At 43.2% G+C, this 20,058-nt stretch overlaps 1 protein-coding gene across 1 annotated transcript in view; it reads left to right on the forward strand.

The window, feature by feature from the left end:
* The window catches only part of LOC126455830 (acyl-CoA Delta-9 desaturase-like), a 155,863-nt gene that overhangs the window by 80,693 nt on the left and 55,112 nt on the right, over positions 1-20,058 (forward strand). Inside the window, exon 3 of the mRNA XM_050091591.1 lies at positions 13,327-13,457. Coding sequence (XP_049947548.1) covers positions 13,327-13,457 — 131 coding nt within the window. The remainder of the gene's footprint in view (positions 1-13,326; positions 13,458-20,058) is intronic.

Consider the following 20,058-nt stretch of genomic DNA (forward strand, 5'->3'; position numbering starts at 1 on the left):
ATGTCGGCCTTTAGTCTGTCATCCTCTGTTCCAGTACCATTTTGGTCACAGAGTGTCTGGACATTTTGTTTTGATCCACCTACCCTTTGACATGAGACCAAAATTTCTTAGGATTTTCTGCCAAGTCAGTACATAGTACTTTACTTTCGAATTCATTGAACGCCTCTCTCATAGCCCTCCTCACACTACATTTCGCTTTGCGTAATTTTTGTTTGTCTGCAAGGCTTTGGCTATGTTCATGTTTGCTGTGAAGTTCCCTTTGCTTCCGCAGCAGTTTTCTAACTCAGTTGTTGTACCACGGTGGCTCTTTTCCATCTCTTACGATCTTGCTTGGCACACACTCATCTAATGCATATTGGACGATGGTTTTGAACTTTGTCCACTGATCCTCAACACCATCTGTACTTGAGACAAAACTTTTGTGTTGAGCCGTCAAGTACTCTGAAATCTGCTTTTTGTCACTTTTGCTAAACAGAAAAACCTTCCTACCTTTTTTAATATTTCTATTTATGGCTGAAATCATCGATGCAGTAACCGCTTTATGGTCGCTGATTCCCTGTTCTGCGTTAACTGTTTCAAGTAGTTCGGGTCTGTTTGTCATCAGAAGGTCTAATATGTTATCGCCACGAGTCGGTTCTCTGTTTAACTGCTCAAGGTAGTTTTCAGATAATGCACTTTAAAAAAATTCACTGGATTCTTTGTGCCTGCCACCCGTTATAAACGTTTGAGTCTCCCAGTCTATATCCGGCAAATTAAAATCTCCACCCAGAACTATAACATGATCGGCAAATCTTCTCGAAATATTTTCCGAATTTTCTTTCAGGTGTTCTGCCACAAAAGCTGCTGAGCCAGGGGACCTATAGAGACATCCAATTACCATGTTTGAGCCTGCTTTAACCGTGGCATTCACCCAAATTATTTCACATTTCGGATCTCCGTCAATTTCCTTCGATACTATTGCACTTTTTATCGCTATAAACACGCCTTCCCCTTCACTGTCTCTGCGGTATACATTCCAATTTAAGTTTAGAATTTAATTACTGTTTACAACTGGCTTCAGCTAACTTTCTGTCCCTAGTACTATGTGCGTATTGTGACCGTTTATTAATGAGAGCAGTTCTGGGGCCTTTCTATAGACGCTCCTGCAGTTTACTATTACCATGTTAACATTGTTATTCCCTGTTGCGTTTTGCCTACTACTACCTTGTCGAGTTTCTGGAGGCGTCTTGTCGGGCCTAAGAAGGGAATTCCCTAACCTAAAAAACCCACACCTGCACTCCACACGTACTCCGCTACCCTTGTAGCCGCTTCCTGCGTGTAGTGCACACCTGACCTATTCAGGGGGACCCTACATTTCTCCACCCGATAGCGGAGGTCGAGAAATTTGCCCCCCCCCCCCCCCCCCCCCCCCCCAGATCTCGGCAGAATCGTCTGAGCCTCTGGTTTAAGCTTTCCACTCAGCTCCAAACCAGAGGACCGCGATCGGTTCTGGGAACAATACTACAAATAGTTAGCTCAGATTCCACCCCTCGAACGAGACTTTCCGCCTTCACCAACTCCGACAACCGCCTGTACGAACTGAGGATGACCTCTGAACCCAGACGGCAGGAGTCATTGGTGCCGACATGAGCAACAATTTGCAGTCGGGTGCACCCAGTGCTCTCTATCGCCGCCGGCAGGGCGTCCTCCACATCTCGGATGAGACCCCCCGGCAAGCAGACAGAGTGAACACTGGCCTTCTTCCCCGACCTTTTCGCTATATCCCTAAGGGGCTCCATCATCCGCCTAGCGTTGGAGCTCCCAATCACTAATAAACCCCTCCCCCCGTGTGCCTGCTCGGACCTTGCTGAAGGAGCGGCCACACGTCCATTCACAGGCAGAGCGGGCGATGCCACACGGCCAGCCTCCACATTGACCCTCCGCCTCGTGCGCCGCGAACGCCGCTGGACCCGCCACTCCCATTTGGTTGAGGGTGGCCCAACCGTGCCCGGTACCCGCGAAGATGTCTCGACAGCAGGGACCGTGGGTGAAGCATGTAACACCCGGGGTGTAACATGCGACGCACCAGACTCCCCACTGCCGCTACACTCCGAGGCAGCAGCCTGAAGACGGCTGACCGCGGCCATCAACACGTTTAGCTGTTCGCGAACAGTGGCCAGCTTCTCCTGCGTCCGTATACAGCAGTCACACATCCTCTCCATCCTAAGAAATCAACAATTTACTGTAGAGAGTTAATCAACTTTTAACTAGACTGATAATTCACTAAAGGCGGCTGATAGCTGACTAAACTGTGGTTACTAGACACTTCTTGTCTCTGGACTGTATTCAAAACAAACACTAGCACTACTGGCACTACAGCTGACTAAAGGGACTCTCTCTGACTCTATTCAAAACAAACACGAAATCTATGGAACGCTATTACTAGTACCCGAAAATTAAAGCTTCCTAAAAGCAAAAACACACGGAAGAAGAAGTGACAAGTAAGAGAACTACAGTTAATACTTAAATTCCGTCAGCATCATCTGATTTAGTTTCACTACATTCCTTTATTCTCATTTTTCTTCCGTAGATGTTCACTTTACAGCCTCTTTTCAAGACACTATTCACTGCATTCAGTAAGTATCTAACCACAAATTTAGTGATTCGAGGTCCAATCCTCAGTCATTCATAGTGCTTTTGTTGTCACTTGCCGTTTCTTTTCACCTCTAGAATGATTTGTGCATCGGAAAATCTCAAGTTTACAACGCGACCGTCGGCATTTATTACAAAAGATGTTAATTTATCGACAGTTAACACCATGAATGCACCAGACCGCACAATGTTGTGCTGTAACGAAATTGCAGTATGCGCAGTAATATTATCGCACTTTTGTATACCTGTACTGACAGTTTGTAATTAACATGAAATGAAACAACTTCGACAAATGGAAGGTCGACATCGATCACGTGTTATGTTGCACTGCTGGCTCACATAACAATCTAGTAACGTAATAATTACAATAATAATTCACACCTTTACCCAAGCACATTAAAATACACTATTCGTGCACTATTCAATATGACTAGTCATACAGATGACATAATGCAGTTACTAAACCGAATAATTTACTGCAATGACGGAAACAGTACGCTCCTAATAAACTTTATTTTCGAGTGCCAATTTTTTTGTAATGGAGGACTGTGAAAATAGTTAGAAAAGGAAGTCAGTTGGTTAAACTGTCTTTAATTCTTTACTTTCAGTGTGTGAGCATAAACTGTTTGTAGGAAGCTACTCTTTGCAAGTAAATACCACTTATCTAGATTGTTGTTATGACGTTGCGGTTCAGTGGCACGTAAATAATTTCCATGTCTTTGCTCGTTTCTTTTACTGCAATGTTACTTTAATTATTACTTACTCGCCCACTTCTTGTTATAGCATTTCAGCATATGGCCACGTTATAAATATTTCTTCTACATGTATTTCATCGATCAAAATTTGGTGGCCCAACCCGAATGGGACCTCCCGGCCAACAATGCCATACGATCATTTCATTGTATCACAGAATGCTCACAGTTGTACATATAGTGCACACCATTACCACCACGAAACAACTGCCACAGACTGTTCTCAAAGTTGTTACGATAAAGAAAGTCTCTGTCTAATTAGTGCAGTTTCTCATACAATAACAATAAATGTCTTACATACTTTGTTTGCTTTTAACACCCATTGTGCTTTTCTGTACAGTTTAACTTTTGAAATAATTGAGACTCAAAAAATATTATCCGAAAATACTAAAGTCCTGAGACAAAATTGACAATATTTACGCAGACAGTTCCTTACACTACCAACACATGGCGCCACCATTTACAGTCTCACAACAGTGGCGCATATTTTGAAATATTTCTGATCATATTATGGATTAAAATTGATAAACCCACAAATAAACTTTACGCTGTGCTTTTTCGAGGGTGGTTTGATAAGTCTGGTAATTTCTATGAAAGAATGGAAAGTTTTTGTTCAACCTTCTTGGTTGGCAAGCTTGATCATTCCAAAGATCGTAGAAAGATTCACAACAATGAACTGTGTACAGTTCTTCGTTGACAGCCGTCTGAAGTGGTCAGTGTGTCGACTGCGACTGAAAATGGAGAAAGCGGAGTTTCGTAATGTGATTAAATATTTTATTTGAAGAGTTGGACGGCCGCACAAATCAAAACAAAATTTGATGAAGTTCACCCATACTCTGCATTAAGACCATTTACTTTCGGATTAATGAATTTAAAGTAGTTAGACAAGCACTGCAGACGAAGTGCGATCCAGCTGTTAGTTAAGGCCACCGTTGACAAAACCCCTGATATGGTAATGCAAGACTGCCGAATAAAAATTCGTAAGATCGTTGATACTGTAGGCATCTCAACTAAGCGTGTGCTTAATATGCTGCACGGAGTATTGGCTGTGAAGAAGCTGTATGAGAGATAGGTCCCACGATTGCTCATAGATGACTAAAAGGCTATCCAGCACATTTCAGCACAATGTCTGGCGAAGTTTAATCGCACTGCGCAAGACTTTGGCTCCGATCTGGGACTGTTGATGAAACCTGGATTCGGCATTACACACCAGGGTTAAAGCGGCAGTTAAACCAATGGACAAAGGCCGGTGAAAGTGCACTGGAGAAGGGAAAGACCATTTTATCAGCTGGTAAGGTGAAGGCCACTGTTTTTTTCGATTCCCAAAGAATACTCCTCATACACGAAGCCCACACCCACCTCAATTGTATAAGTCTAGATACCTGCTAGTTCCGCAGATGACGAAGAGATTGAAGAAATGTATGACGAGATAAAAGAAATTACTCAGATAGTTAAGGAAGACGAAAATTTAATAGCGACAGGGGACTGGAATTCAATAGCAGGAAAAGGAAGAGAAGGAAAAATAGCAGGTGAATGCGGATTGCGGGTAAGGAATGAAAGAGGTAGCCACCTAGTAGAATTTTGCACAGAGTATAATTTAATCGTCGCTAACACTTGGTTTAAGAATCATGAAAGAAGACTGTATACATGGAAGAGACCTGGCGAAATTGGAAGGTTTCAAATTGAGCTGCATCAAACCAGTCTCAGGACTGAAGACCACAACAACAACAACAACAACAAGACAGAGACTTAGAAACCAGGTTTTAAATTGTAAGACATTTCCAGGGGCAGATGTGGATTCTGACCACAATTTATTGGTTATGAACCATAGATTAAAACTGAAGAAACGGCAAAAAGGTAGGAATTTAAGGAGATGGGATCTAGAAAAACTGAAAGAACTACAGTTTGTAGCGAGTTTCAGAGAGAGCATTAGGAAACGACTAACAAGAACAGTGGAAAGAAGTACAGTAGAAGAAGAATGGGTAGCTTTAAGAGATGAAATAATCAAGGCAGCAGAGGATCAAATAGGTAAAAAGACAAGGCCTAGTACAAGTCCTTATATAAAACAAGAGATATGAATTTAATAGATGAAAGAAGAAAATATGAAAATGCAGAAAATGAAGCAGGCAAAAGGGAATACAAAAATTTTAAAAATCAGATTGACAGGAAGTGTAAAATAGGTCAAATGTCTCTAAGCACTCCTAAGGACATCACACACATCCATGCCCGAGGCAGGATTCGAACCTGCGACCGTAGCAGCACCGCGGTTCCGGACTGTAGCACCTAGAACCACTCGGCCACATCGGCCGGCTGTAAAATGGCTAGAAGATAAATGTACGGGAGGGTACCTAAAAATATCAGAATTATTTTTTAAAAGCTATATATTTTCAAATTGTTTGCAAAACAACCTTATCCCCTTCCAAATACTCTCCATTACAACTAATATATTTGTCCCACCGATGTCTCCACCATTCAAAAGGTTTTTTGTAGTCATCTTTAGAAATGAAACTTCCTGACTGATTAAAACTGTGTGCCGGACCCAAGTTCGAGTCTCTGTCTGAGAGACAGTTTTAATCTGCACACTCTGCTGCAGAGTGAAAATGTCATTCTGGAACTTTAGATATGGCTGGTAACTCCTCCCTTGTTTGTTTCTTGACTTCTTCAATATTGTCAGATCGGTTTCCTTTCATGCCCCTTTTCATGTGTGGAAACAAGAAAAAGTTTCACAGAGCCAGGTCAGGCGAGTGAGGTGCGTGGGCCAGTGAAACCATGCCATTTTTAGCTAAAAACTATGTAACAGGGATAGCTGTGTGTGAAGGTGCATTGTCATGGTGGAAGAACCTATCTCCTGTCTGCCACAAATCGCGTCTTTTTTGACGAACACTGTTGCGCAATCTTCTTAAAACTTCCAAATGAAAGGTCTGTTTGACAATCTGCTCTGGGGGAAGAAATTCTGATTGAACTACGCCCTTGGACTCAAAAAAGCAAATCAGCAATGTTTTGATGTCTGATTTGACTTGACGACATTTTTTAGATGGGGTGAGGATGACGTCTTCAATTGGCTATGCTTGACTGTTGCTTTGTTTCTAGTGAAACATGCTTCTAAATCCTTACGAGGGGGATACCAAAGAAGCCTGGAATACCATTACCTTGGGCGAAGCTTATGTAGTGCGCACTCCTGCTGTGGTGTCACCGCCAGACACCACACTTGCTAGGTGGTAGCCTTTAAATCGGCCGCGGTCCGTTAGTATACGTCGGACCCGCGTGTCGCCACTATCAGTGATTGCAGACCGAGCGCCGCCACACGGTAGGTCTAGTCGAGAGAGACTCACTCCCCAGCACTCGCTCCAGTCTTACAGCCGACTTTGCTAGCTATGGTTCTCTGTCTACATACGCTCTCATTTGCCGAGACGACAGTTTAGCATAGCCTTCAGCTACGTCATTTGCTACGACCTAGCGAGGCGCCATATTCAGTTACTATAATCTGAACAGATAATGTTGTGAATCATGTATCGTCATGAGCGACGTTCATGATTAATGGATTAAAGTTAAGTATCAAACTAATTTCGTCCGCTTTCTGAATTCTCATTCCTTGTCATGTTCCAGACCTCACATCAGTATAGTTCTTCCCTCCACACGCCAGCCTGCGTGAGCTAAAACGCGTGCATTTCGGCCTCCTCGAGTAACACGGTGTTGGCTCTTCTGTCAACCCAACACCTGCTGCAAAGCGTATATAGCGCAACTCATTGCCAGGCTTCTTTGGTATCCCCCTCGTAAGGATTTAGAAGCATGTTTCGCTAGGGGAAAGATAGATACCACCTTCAGGAAAATGAAAGAGGACTTTAGGGAAAAGAGAAGGAGCTGTATGAATATCAAGAGCTCAGATGGAAAACCAATCCAAAGCAAAGAAGGAAGCTGAAAGATGGAAAGAGTATATAGATGGTCTATACAAGTGAGATAAACTTGAAGATAAACTTGAAGTGGATCAAGATAAAGATGAGATGGCGTGTAAGATTCTGCGAGAAGAATTGGACAGAGCTCCAAAGGATCTAAGTCAAACAAGGCCAAAAACTCTTCCATCTGGTGTGCAAGATGTGTGAGACGGGCGAAGTACCCTCAGACTTCAAGATGAATGTAATAATTCCTATTCCAAAGAAAGCTGTTGCTAACTGATGTGAAAAATACTGAACCATTAGTTTAATAAATCATCCAGTAAAGGAAACCAAAGTAAAATTTGGAGCAGCAATCAAAATTTAGGGAACAGAAATAAAAACTTTAAGGTTTGCCGATGACGTTATGATGCTGTCAGAGACAGAAAGGACTTGAAAGAGCAGTTGAATGGAAGGACACAATCTTGAAAGGAGGATATAAGATGAACATCAACAAAAGCAAAACAATGATAATGTAATATAGTCGAATTATATCAGGTGATGCTACGGGTATTAGTTTAGGAAACGAGACACTCAAAGTAGTAAACGAGATTTGCTATTTGAGCAGTAAAATAACTGAGGATGACCAAAGTAGAGGGGATGTAAAATGTAGAGTGGCAACGGCAAGAAAAGCATTTCTGAAGAAGAGAGATTTGTTGACGTCGAATATAGATTTAAGTGTTAGGAAGTCTTTTCTAAAATTATTTGTCTGGTATGTAGTCATGTATGACCAAAAGAAGAGATCTGTTGATAGGACGTATTCTGAGATATCAAGGAATCACCGGTTTAATAATGGAGGGATCTGCGGGGGTGGGGGTAAAAATCTTAGAGGGAGACCAATAGATGAAAACAGTAAGCAGATTCGGAAAGATGAAGATGCAGGTTACATCAGTTATTTGGAGATGAAGCAGCTCACGCAAGATAGAGTAGCATGGAGATCTGCATCAAACCAGCATTCGAACTGAAGACTACAACGACAACTCCTCACAGGTTACTTGGAAAAAGAAAGAAGCATAACTGGAGTCTATGTTGCTTCATTTTTGGATCGTTTGAAACTTTCGTTGGCTGAATAAAAGCCAAGTTTGGTGCGCAAAAAAGTGCTCATTCACCAGGATAGTGCACCATCCCACACGTCAGAAATATCAGTGGTGAAATTGCGTGAATTGGACTTTGAATTGGTTCCTCATTCACTCTGTTCACCCAAATTAGCCTCCAGTTACTGCTTTCTGTTCCCTAACAGGAAACTTTGGCTTAATGGGATGAATTTTTATCAGATGATTGAAGTGATAGTTGCAGTAAACGAGGATTTTGCAGAGTTTGACAGAACCTATTTTTCCGATCGGATGAAGAAGTGTATATCCCTCAAAGGAGACTATATAGTGAAGGAAGGCGAGCTTTTTACGAAGCACACATTTTTCTTGCTTTTTTACCTGACCTGCTGAACCACTAGCAAATGTTACCCTCGTGACTCAACTGTGCCGTTATCTGTACAAGTTGCACCATGTTTCAGAGCTCACATCAAACGATACGTTCCGCGTTAGGTTGCTGCGTAATCCGCTTCAAAGGTAGGAGAAAGGCAAGGATATACCACTTCCAATAACACGATGCAGCATTCAGGCCAACCATTGAATTCTGGGGATGAATTCTCAGGTAACTTTTACAATATCGATTCCTTTACTGTATTAATGCTTATCTGCCAATACATGAAGTACTTGTAGGCGTTTTATTTCTTGAGAATTACGCTTGTCTGGGCTGACAATTTCACAGACAGACAGCAGATCAAAGCGTGCCGAAGGACACCATTAACTTGATGCAGGTTGTAAAAGATGACACAAACGCCACCTAGGACAGAGTTCACCAAAGGCTGTTGTGTGTACTGGAGAGGATAAAGGGACAGCCGTCGCGAATCGACACAATGCAGACAACAGGTAACGCTGCGCCCGCCCGGTCGACCCCAGAGGAATTGGAATTCTGCATGAGATGACTGCCGCTTCCACGTTCCTAAAGCGTTTTTCTGCAGTGAGGGCGCTGTAAACTATAGTGAAAATCCCAGAAGGAGGGTAACGCTGAGCCTTGGGCAGAGAACGCAGAGAAGATGGCACCAGTCTTCCGATAGGGAACAATATACTGGTGGATACTACGCAGGTTCTGTGAAAGATATATGTATTTAAGGCTCTATGCTCTCAGCAGGAGATGGCAAGAAATTTGATTGGTCAACCTGGCCTGTAGTTTTGGAAAATTATTGAGAAGTGGAAGGACGTTCCAGGAGAAGTGATATTTGTCAATGGATGACTGCTCATTAGGCCGGTATTACACTATCAAATTTCTTTGTCAAAGATTTGATCAAAGATGTGATCCAATATTCCGTCCAATATATTTGACAAAGATCTTTAACGTAGCGCTAGAAGGGGTATTACACTGTCATCAAATTTTTCGTCAAAGTTCAAGATGGCTGACAACAACTTGTTATTTAACCGCAGCAGTTCTACGTACTCCAATTGCATTGTGTGCACATGCGGAAAAGAAGTGGGGGGAAAAATGGAACCATACATACGAGGTTGACAGTCTTAAAGTCCTGGGATTACAACTTGATAATAAATTCAGTTGGGAGGAGCACACCACAGAACTGCAGAAAGGCCTTAACAAATCTGTATTTGCAATTCGAGTGTTAGCAGACACTGGCAACATAAAAATGAAAAAGCTTGCATACTTTCATTCCATAATGTCATATGGGATAATATTTTGGGGGTAAATCTTGAAGTCAAACAAAAGTTTTCAAGGTCCAAAAGCGTGTAATACGTATTATTTGTGGAGTAAATTCACGGACCTCCTGCAGAAACCTCTTCAAAGAACTGGGTATACTAACTACTGCCTCTCAGTATATTTACTTCTTAATGAAATTTGTCGTAAATAATATATCTCTCTTTCCAACAAACAACTCAGTTCATACATACAATACCAGGAACAAAAATGATCTGCACAAGGACTTAAAAAGCACTTACTTTAGTTCAAAAAGGGGTCCACTACTCAGGAACACTCATCTTCAATAATTTGCCAGCAAACATAAAAAATTTAGTTAGAAATAAAGATCAGTTTAAAAGGAGCCTGAAAGACTTACTACTGACCAACTCCTTCTACTCCATTGGCGAAATTTTTAATAGAAACAAATGATGTATTGTATTTATTCATACTATTAGTATTGTTATTTCAGCTTAAAAAATATCGACATGTTCCACATCCACGAGGCTCTCCTCAGCACGGATCTATGGAACGAAAAACTGATTTAATCTGGGTGAAGCCGTGGGTTTTACGACGACACGATAAAAGCATTCAACAAAATTTGTTACGTGAGCTTACAGTGGAAGACGTCAAGTCGTACATCAATTACTTAAGAATGGATGAGCATACATTTCTGTATGTGTTCAATGAAGTGTATCCTCCTATCACAAAGCACAATATTCACTTAAGAACTGCTACATCTTCAGAAGACAGGCTCACTATAACACTCCGATTCCTTGCTACAGGAGAGGGTTATGTTAGGTTAGGTCAGGTTAGGTCTCCAATCTTCTTAATCTATTTTTGTATTCAGGGTGCCTCACGTTGTAAAGCGCCTCATCAGCTTCAGACATCTCTATTAATTTTGTAGTTGTCGGCACACACCAATAGTATTTACCGGCAATGGTTATAAAAACACTACAGACGACAGAACGCTACAGTGATGCTAGCGCTCCATGTGGTAACATGTCACATTGCAGTGAACAGAAGACAAGCGGTTTCTTTGATCAAATATACAGCGAGGCCCTAGATTTAATCAAATATTGGACGACATTTGACAAAGTCCCTATTACACTATCAAAAATCTTTGACAAAGATATTGGACAAAGATATTGGACAAAGAAATTTGATAGTGTAATACCGGCCTTAGAGACTAGGACTGGCTCTCGAAGAAGGGGGCGAATGTTACGAGGGAAGACAAGAGGAATTAAGGTCATTTCGTCTACTGATAGTGAGAGAATTACTTCGAATTCTGCTCTCAGTATTCGGTGTGAGAGGTAGTCATTTCATCTTGCAGCTTCATTTGTAGCATGACGTAAAGTTTGCATTAGGTAGCTTTTGGGGATTCACAGGCATCGACCAACCAGTGGCTGCGGACAGCAGCACTGGCGGACAACACAACGATGCTGTTTTTTAAAAAAATGATAAGATCTGCAATCGGCTGCGGCATATATAGGTCGCAATGTTCTCAGTAAACGTTAGAGTGTTAATGAGTTGGAGGAAGACGTACATCTGGCGTGCATAATTTTACTAACTCAAATTTTGGCAATCACTGTCGCAGATTGCTAATAATGTAGTCTTGAATCTCTGCCAACCTAGATTACTTGTAACTGTTTCATGTTCTTGTGATAATTTGTCAGTGAATACGATGTTATTAAACACGTTTGTGTGATACTTCAGTGCAATTACTGCACTTGTTTTGTGTACGGATTTATGATGAACTATAGATCTTATGGTAACTTTGACTTTCATTACATGTGTATCTCACCTCGTCACAAATTAAATTACAGTGTCACTATTCCACCACTCTTTTGAAGCCTGTAGGGCCATAATTTAATGTTAATAACTAAATCCTTGCATAACAAATAATAGTTAACAGTCTTCATAGGGTATCTGCACTGAAGAGCCAAAGAAACTGATACATCTACCTAATATCGTGTAGCGCCCCCGCGAGCACGCAGAAGTGCTGCTACACGGCGTGACATGGACTTAATTGATGTCTGTAGTAGTGCTGGATGGAATTGACACAATGAATCCTGCAGGGTTGTCCATAAATCCGTAAGATTACGACCGGGTGGAGATTTCTTCTGAACACCACGTTGCAAGACATCCCAGATATGGTCAATAATGTTCATGTCTGAGGAGTTTGGTGGCCAGCGGAAGTGTTTAAACTCAGAAGGGTACTGCTGGAGCCACTCTGTGGCAATTCTGGACGTGTGGGGTGTCGCATTGTCCTGCTGGAATTGCCCAAGTCCGTCGGAATGCACAACGGACAGGAATGGATGCAGGTGATCAGACAGGATGGTTACGTGTGTGTCACTCGTCAGAGTCGTATCTAGACGTATCAGGGGCCCCATATCACTCCAACTGCACACGCCCCACACCACTACAGAGTCTCCACCAGCTTCAACAGTCCCTTGCTGACAAGCAGGGTCCATGGATTCATGAGGTTGTCTCCATACCCGTACACGTCCATCCTCTCGACACAATTTCAAAAGAGACTCGTCGGACCAGGCAACATGTTTCCAGTCATCAACAGTCCATTGTCGGTGTCGATGGGCCTAGGAGAGGGGTAAAGCTTTGTGTCGCGCAGTCATGAAGGTTAATGAGTGGGACTTCGGCTCCGAAAGCCCATACCGATGATGTTTCGTTGAATGGTTCGCACGCTGACACTTGTTTATGGCCCAACAATGAAATGTGCAGCACGTCACGGAAGGGTTGCGCTTCTGCCACGTTGAACGATTCAGCGATGTCGCATATTCGATGTTTTACAGGATTTCTGATATTCACGGTACACTCGCGAAATGGTCGTTCAGGAAAATCCCCTCTTCATCGCTACTTCGGAGATGCTGTGTCCCATCGCTCGTGCGCCGACTATAACACCGTGTTCAGACTCAAATCTTGATAACCTGCCATTGTAGCAGCAGTAACCGATCTGAGAACTGCGCCGGACACTTGTCTCATTCAGGCATTGCCGTTCGTAACGCTGTATTCTGCTTCTTTACGTATTTCTATATTTGAATACGCATTCTTATAGCAGTTTTTTTGACGCTTCAGTGTGCACACCGATACAGTTTACTTACTTCAAGGCAGAGGTGGTGGGGTAGTGCATTTTTGGACTCTTTGTTGTACTCCTTATGCTCTTCTATACGATAGCCTTATCACAGAGAACACACTAGCTAAACCTTGCTCGTGCTGCCTGCCGACCCCTTACCTGTTTGAATGCTTGTGTGTTGCAGGAGGCCTGCTGACGTGGCTTGGTATGCTGGGGCTGACGGCGGGCACGCATCGACTGTGGGCGCACCGCAGCTACGAGGCCTCTGCGCCACTACGAGCTTTCCTCGCTGCCTGCCACACCGCCGCTGGACAGGTACTTGCCCTCCTCTAGCACGCATACGAGGGTGTATCCAAAACAAACCGAACTTACTTTTTAATTTATTATTCAAATTTTTAACACAAACCTTTAATCACCTTCGAAGTATTCTCCACTTGCACTTATACTCTTCTCTAATCTTTTATTCCATTTTTCTAAACATCATTTGCCTTTGGTGCTGCTTTACAGCGTCTCCTGTCAATATTTTCTTCACCTCAGCAACTTCAGCAAAACGCTCTCCATTACATTCTAGGAATTCTCTTTATATTCTAGGAAACAAAAAAATGTCGCACCTGGCAAGGTCGGATGAATATTGGGGGGGAGGGGGGGGGGGAGGGGTGAGGAGCAGGGGTCATACTATTTCTGGTCAAGAAATGTCGTACAGTTCTTGACCAGAAATAGTATGACCCCTGCAGGGCTGTACATGCAGGGGCATTGTCATGACGGAAAAGCCAGTCACCTGACTGCCACAAATCATGCCGCTTCCGCCGCACACTGTTGCGCAATCTTTTCAAAACCTTCAAGTATAAAGCCTGGGTAACTGGAATGGAATTTTCACTCTGCAGCGGAGTGTGCGGTGATATGAAACTTCCTGGCAGATTAAAACTGTTTGCTGGACCGAGACTCGAACACGGGACCTTTGCCTTTCGCGGGCAAGTAACCTACCCAAGCATGACTCACGACCAGTCCCCACAGCTTTGATTCCGTGTCCGCAGCTCGTGGTCTCGCGGTAGCGTTCTCCCTTCCCGAGCACGGGGTCCCGGGTTCGATTCCCGGCGGGGTCAGGGATTTTCTCTGCCTGGTGATGACTGGGTGTTGTGTGATGTCCTTAGGTTAGTTAGGTTTAAGTAGTTCTAAGTTCTAGGGGACTGAATGACCATAGATGTTAAGTCCCATAGTGCTCAGAGCCATTTTTTTTAATTCCGCCAGTACCTCGTCTCCTACCTTCCAAACTTCCAAACTTCGCAGAAGCTCTCCTGTATACCTTGCAGAACTAGCACTCCTGGAAGAAAGGATATTGCGGAGACATGGCTTAGCCACAGCCTGGGGGACGTTTCCAGAATAGAATTTTCACTCTGCAGCTGAGTGTGCGCTGATATGAAACTTCCTGGCAGATTAAAACTGTGTGCCGGACCGACCTGGGTAACCTGGGTAACTGACGCTACGGAACAGACTTGAATGAACAACTGCTTTCACATCTAAAAAACAAACGAGCATTGTCTTAATGTTCGATTTCACCTGACGAACTTTCTTGGGGCAAGGCGACTTGGCTGTGGCTTTGATTCAGGATCGTAAGCATAGAAACAAATTCGTCATCTGTGACAATTTTTGAAAAATCTTTGGGTCAATTCGGGACTCTTCTTTCAGTGCACAGCATACTTCCACGCTTCCATGTTTTTGTTCAGCAGTGAGCAGTCGTGGCACGAATTTAGTAGTCATCCTTTTCATTCCCAAATCTTCTGCTACAATTCGCTGCAATGAACTCCAGGTCACTCCCGACAGCTCCACAATTTCTTTAATAGTCCGTCGCCCATCTTCGTTGGGTGATTGCACGAATGTCTTCAACGTTTTCATGTGTTCGGGCCATGGAAGGACGACCAGAACGAGGTTTGTCATCAATTGACATTGCATTATTTCTGAAACCGGATAACCACTCAAACGCTTGAGTTCTCCCCATAGCATTGTCCTTGTATGCCGTTTTTAACGTTGCAAGAGTTTCTGTTCCATTTTTCCGAGAGAAGAGCAAAATTTCATCGCCGCACGCCGTTCACAAAAACCAGCTATTGCAAAAACGACAGTGACAGAAATCATACGAAATAGACGTCGCTATAAACTTTGCCGAAACCAGTCCTGATCTCCTTCGGCAACGGCACTCGGCTTATGACTGTGGGAGGTTCGCTCTATGCGCTCGTGGCAAAACGCGTAAGCCGGCCGGTGTGGCCGTGCGGTTCTAGGCGCTTCAGTCCGGAACCGCGCTGCTGCTACGGTCGCAGGTTCGAATCCTGCCTCGGGCATGGATGTGTTTGATGTCCTTAGGTTAGTTAGGTTTAATTAGTTCTAAGTTCTAGGCGACTGATGACCTCAGACGTTAAGTCGCATAGTGCTCAGAGCCATTTGAACCATTTGAACCAAAACGGGTACTACAAAAGCTCTGCCTACCAAAAAATTAGTTCGATTTCTGTTGGATGGTCCCGATTGGCTACTTGTGGCCTGAAGACGGAGTGTTGTGCTTTTGGGTACCCCTCGTGCTTCGCGACACGATTAACAACTTTTCCGCGACTGACACCTTGGATAAAAAGTTCTCCATTACCTTGCTGCGTGAAAATTCGGAGAAATGACTCCCCCATTGGACTAAGACTCCACTGCAACTAACAGGGAAACCTCATCTACTAACCATCGACCAGAAAGTCCATAATAGACTGAGACATCCAAAACTACTAACTGGCCAAACATGGATATATTGCCCCTTCCACTGTACTCCACACATACGGAACGTTGATCCGCTGTATCCTCTCCTACGCCATAGTTGGCTGATATCTGCTGCACTCAAGTTCTACCACTCCCTCCAAATCCTTGAGCGCCATGCTTTCCACATCAGTTTGCATTCTCCCACATGGGTCCTCTACCATCTCATCAAACTACCATCCCTAATCACTGACAGTGAACACCTCTGCATATTCTGCGCAGTCCAGAAACTGGATTCCAACAGCTCAACTGTTGCCCTCAGACCACAAATCCTGGTAGGATTACCAACAAACACCACCATCCTTACACTTACACACACTCCATACCTCATTCCAACGCAACTTCAACTGACTCCTCCTCTCAGTCAATGAAACGTTCTCCAGTGTTTACCTGCCCTGTCAATTATAACTCCTCCATAACAATGCCACTCTACATCAACGCTTCCCCTTGCTGTCCATCTTCCCCAGCCCTACTTCTCTTTATACTAAGGCCCTGCCTTACATCAAAGTACTCCTCCTTTTCTGTCTTCCTACTATCCACCCCAACACCTACCTTCGTTTCCATCGATACCACCCAACGCGTCCCTATATTTGCACCCTCATCCTTCAACCATACAGAACACCTAACATTTGTCCTAATTAAAATAACTTTTTCCCTTCTGCCGTCGTTCAACTTTTTAGTGAAAATTCAGTGCTTCTTTTTAAAGAACATCACCATCATTTCAACGTGTTGTATAGACGTTTTAGTCTTTTTATTTTATTTTTAAAAGCCGAACAAAACCATCAGTGAAATTTTATGCAAGTAGCATAATAATCAATACTTTTATATATTTAAAATATCTGTAAATTTTTCACCCATTAATCATATGTGTAACGTCTTTATGTATATTTTAAACTAGTATGCTGCAGAGGAGGATATTATAACGCCGGCAGCCCATGTCCTACCCTTACAAGGCGGGGGGGGGGGGGGGGGTGGGGGGGGGAGGGAGATGACATAACAACAACAAAGGAGAAATATGACTGTCTCCATCATCGTCGTCAGGGGCTAAGTCTGACTGTCGTGAAACTGGCGAGATTCTTACATTTATGCCCAAAGGACGGGATCGGATTGGCTGGATTACTTCATTATAATATCTCGAACATAGCGAATGCTCAGCTGGTTACATTTGCGTCCACATGTTACATTTGTGTTCGCTGTCCATCGTCGCATGCAGCGCCACCACTCTTATCGGCTAGTAAACTATGTGAAATCTTCCTTGTGATCTTTCTTTGTCAAGCGCACGCTTCCGTGAATTGTTAAGTGTACATTTAAGTTGCTATCGCATAGTCTAATTTCCAGGGCCTCCCTACTCACCGAATCCCAATAATCCTAAGCGTGAGCGAGAATTCTCGTGAGTTCAAACTTAGTTTTCTGTTTCTTCATTAGACTGTGCGGCCCAATGCATTTTCCCCAAATATCTGTACTGATGGTGACGACGTTCAACACAGCAATCCGGCTATAGTCCGTATAGACTGCCCCTCTTAACTTATCGGCAAATTTAGAAGGAAGAATCAGTAAATGAAGAGGAAGGGTAAAACTCTATCCTAGTGTCAGAAGTAAGTAAGGCATTGGAGGATATGAAAAAGAGCAAAGCACGTGGTGGTGACTGTTTCTCAGCAGAAACCTTAACGGATTAAGGAGAAACAGGTGAGGAGTCGACCTCTCTTCGGAAGTACTTCTACTACAAAAGAAATGGCCAGAGGACCTTCTTATGCTGTCTTAGAGTTTTGAACAGAAGGCTGTAGGAAAAGGTCGAGCAATATGGATTCAGAAGGGGAAAAGAGACACGAGACGCCATTGGACTTCCAAATGCTATTGGTGAAAGATATATAGAAAAAGACAAAGAAATACTTGCGGTCTTCATAGACCTCGAAAAGGTCTTTGAAAAAGTATAGTGGGATAAGCCGATGGATAGTTTGAAGAGGAAAGGAGTAAAGTGGAAGGACAGAGGACTAACTGCAAATCTGTGCCTGAATCAGAAGGCAAGGGTACGACTAGAAAATAAGACCTTGAAAGACAGTAAGATCGGGAAAGGGGCCATCAGGACTGTTGTTTCTCGCCAATCGTATTTAACATTTATTTGGAGGAAATAGTTAAAAGTTGTTTGGATGGGAAAAGAGGCGTCGGGATAGGCGGACGGAAAATGGAATGCATAAGATTCGCAGACGGAATACAGATTATCGCAGAAAATGAAGAGACCCTGATTCGAATTCTAAATAACCTGAATGAAGCCTGTGTAGCGGACAGTATGAAAATAAATAAAAATAAAACAAAAGGCGTGGCTGTAGGCTTAAAGAAAAGAAGAGCTACGTGTAAGTTAGTTCCAAGCACTTTGAGGCAAACAAACATTGCAAGATTATATTCGTCATCGTCATAAGGGACCCAGCACCTACTTTGATGGTGTGGGCTATTGTAGGGTGTACACAACACAATTGCCTCTGGTTTCCATAGCCAGTAATTTGGACAACATGCGTCATATCGCTAAAGCGTATTGTTGCTTGAGGTTTTCATGACGTTATCTTTCAACAAGAGAATGGAAGACCACACGTCTCTTGTGCTGTCCTGGCTTACAAAAGGATGTCCTGGACAGCACGTTCTCCGATCTGTCACCCATTGAAGACATCTTGTCGAGAGATGTCTGGCCGAAAGACTGGAACACCACTACTCTCCAGCAACTACGACTGAAGAACTCTGGTACAGAGTTGACGCACCACAGAATATCGTAATTTTATCTGTCGCCTAGGCTCAGCTGAACTCGGTGTCCCACCAGGTCAGAGTCGGTGTTGCTGCCACATGTTGCATTCTTTCTGCTATAGTGTACGTGCAAAACAAGTAAGATTTCGTTATTTGCTATCCTTCCTGATGTTGCAGTTTTAATGGTTATCGGTGTAACGGGTGAATCACCTAAAACTTTTACCGGAAATATTTTGATAAGGAAAGGCGCCATTGATATGCAGGTTTCTCAGATTGGAAAGGTAGGCAGGGGCCCGCCTATGCAGCCCATACAGAGAGGGTTACGAGTTTCGGATGTGTATTTATTAAAATGAAGATACGAATATTTCAATGGAAGAGTGTCTGTTGATTCTACTACAATCAGAGTACACTAAATTAGTGTTTGTTGCACGAATCTATTGCAAGTAGTTCATGAGATATCGTAGTTTGAACATTGTAAACACGACAGTTCTTTGTTCCATGTTGTAGAACAAACGAGTGTGAATTTCAGTTGGGTGCATTATGTGCAATCCTACGCAGATGTTGATAAGTCTCCAGAGGGTTCATGTTGTTAAATGAGACACTTCCTAGGACAAACGAAAGACAAATAAAAGTAAATGGAATACCTCTGGGAGGGGGGCGGGGGCAAACGTGAAGAACAAGGACACCCTCAAAGCCTGTGGTCAAAATGACCACTACCAGCTTCAGTACAAACTTGGAGTCTGCCATCCAACGACTGCTGCATACGGTCTAGTTTCTACGTTCACTATCAGCTACGAGCATGTCCGCTTTTTTCGCTTTCGAAAATACTATATTCCAAGCACATCTCATTACGTCCACTCACACAATAAGTGACAGGACCGACGCAGTGAAATCTCAATGTAACACACAACACAATGTAAACGAACAAAACATCATCGCCTCTAATTTAGCAAAGTTGTTGTTGTTGTTGTGATCTTAAATCCAAATACTGCCTTGATGCAGCTCTCCATGCTACTCTATCCTGTGCAAGCTTCTTCTTCTCCGAGTAACTACTGCAGTCTACTTCCTTCTGCATCTGCTTTGTATACAACGTGGTCCATTGATAGTGACCGGGCCAAATATCTCTTGAAATAAGCATCAAACGAAAAAACTACAAAGAACGAAACTCGTCTAGCTTGAAGGGGGAAACCAGATGGCGCTATGGTTGGCCCGCTAGATGGCGCTGCCATAGGTCAAACGGATATCAGCTGAGTTTCTTTTTAAATAGGAACCCCCATTTTTTATTACATATTCGTGAAGTACGTAAAGAAATAGGAATGTTTTAGTTGGACCCCTTTTTTCGCTTTGTGATAGATGGCGCTGTAATAGTCACAAACGTATAAGTACCTGGTATTACGTA

This window comes from Schistocerca serialis, chromosome 2, assembly GCF_023864345.2.
Source record: "Schistocerca serialis cubense isolate TAMUIC-IGC-003099 chromosome 2, iqSchSeri2.2, whole genome shotgun sequence".
NCBI classification, from domain to species: Eukaryota; Metazoa; Arthropoda; class Insecta; order Orthoptera; family Acrididae; genus Schistocerca; species Schistocerca serialis.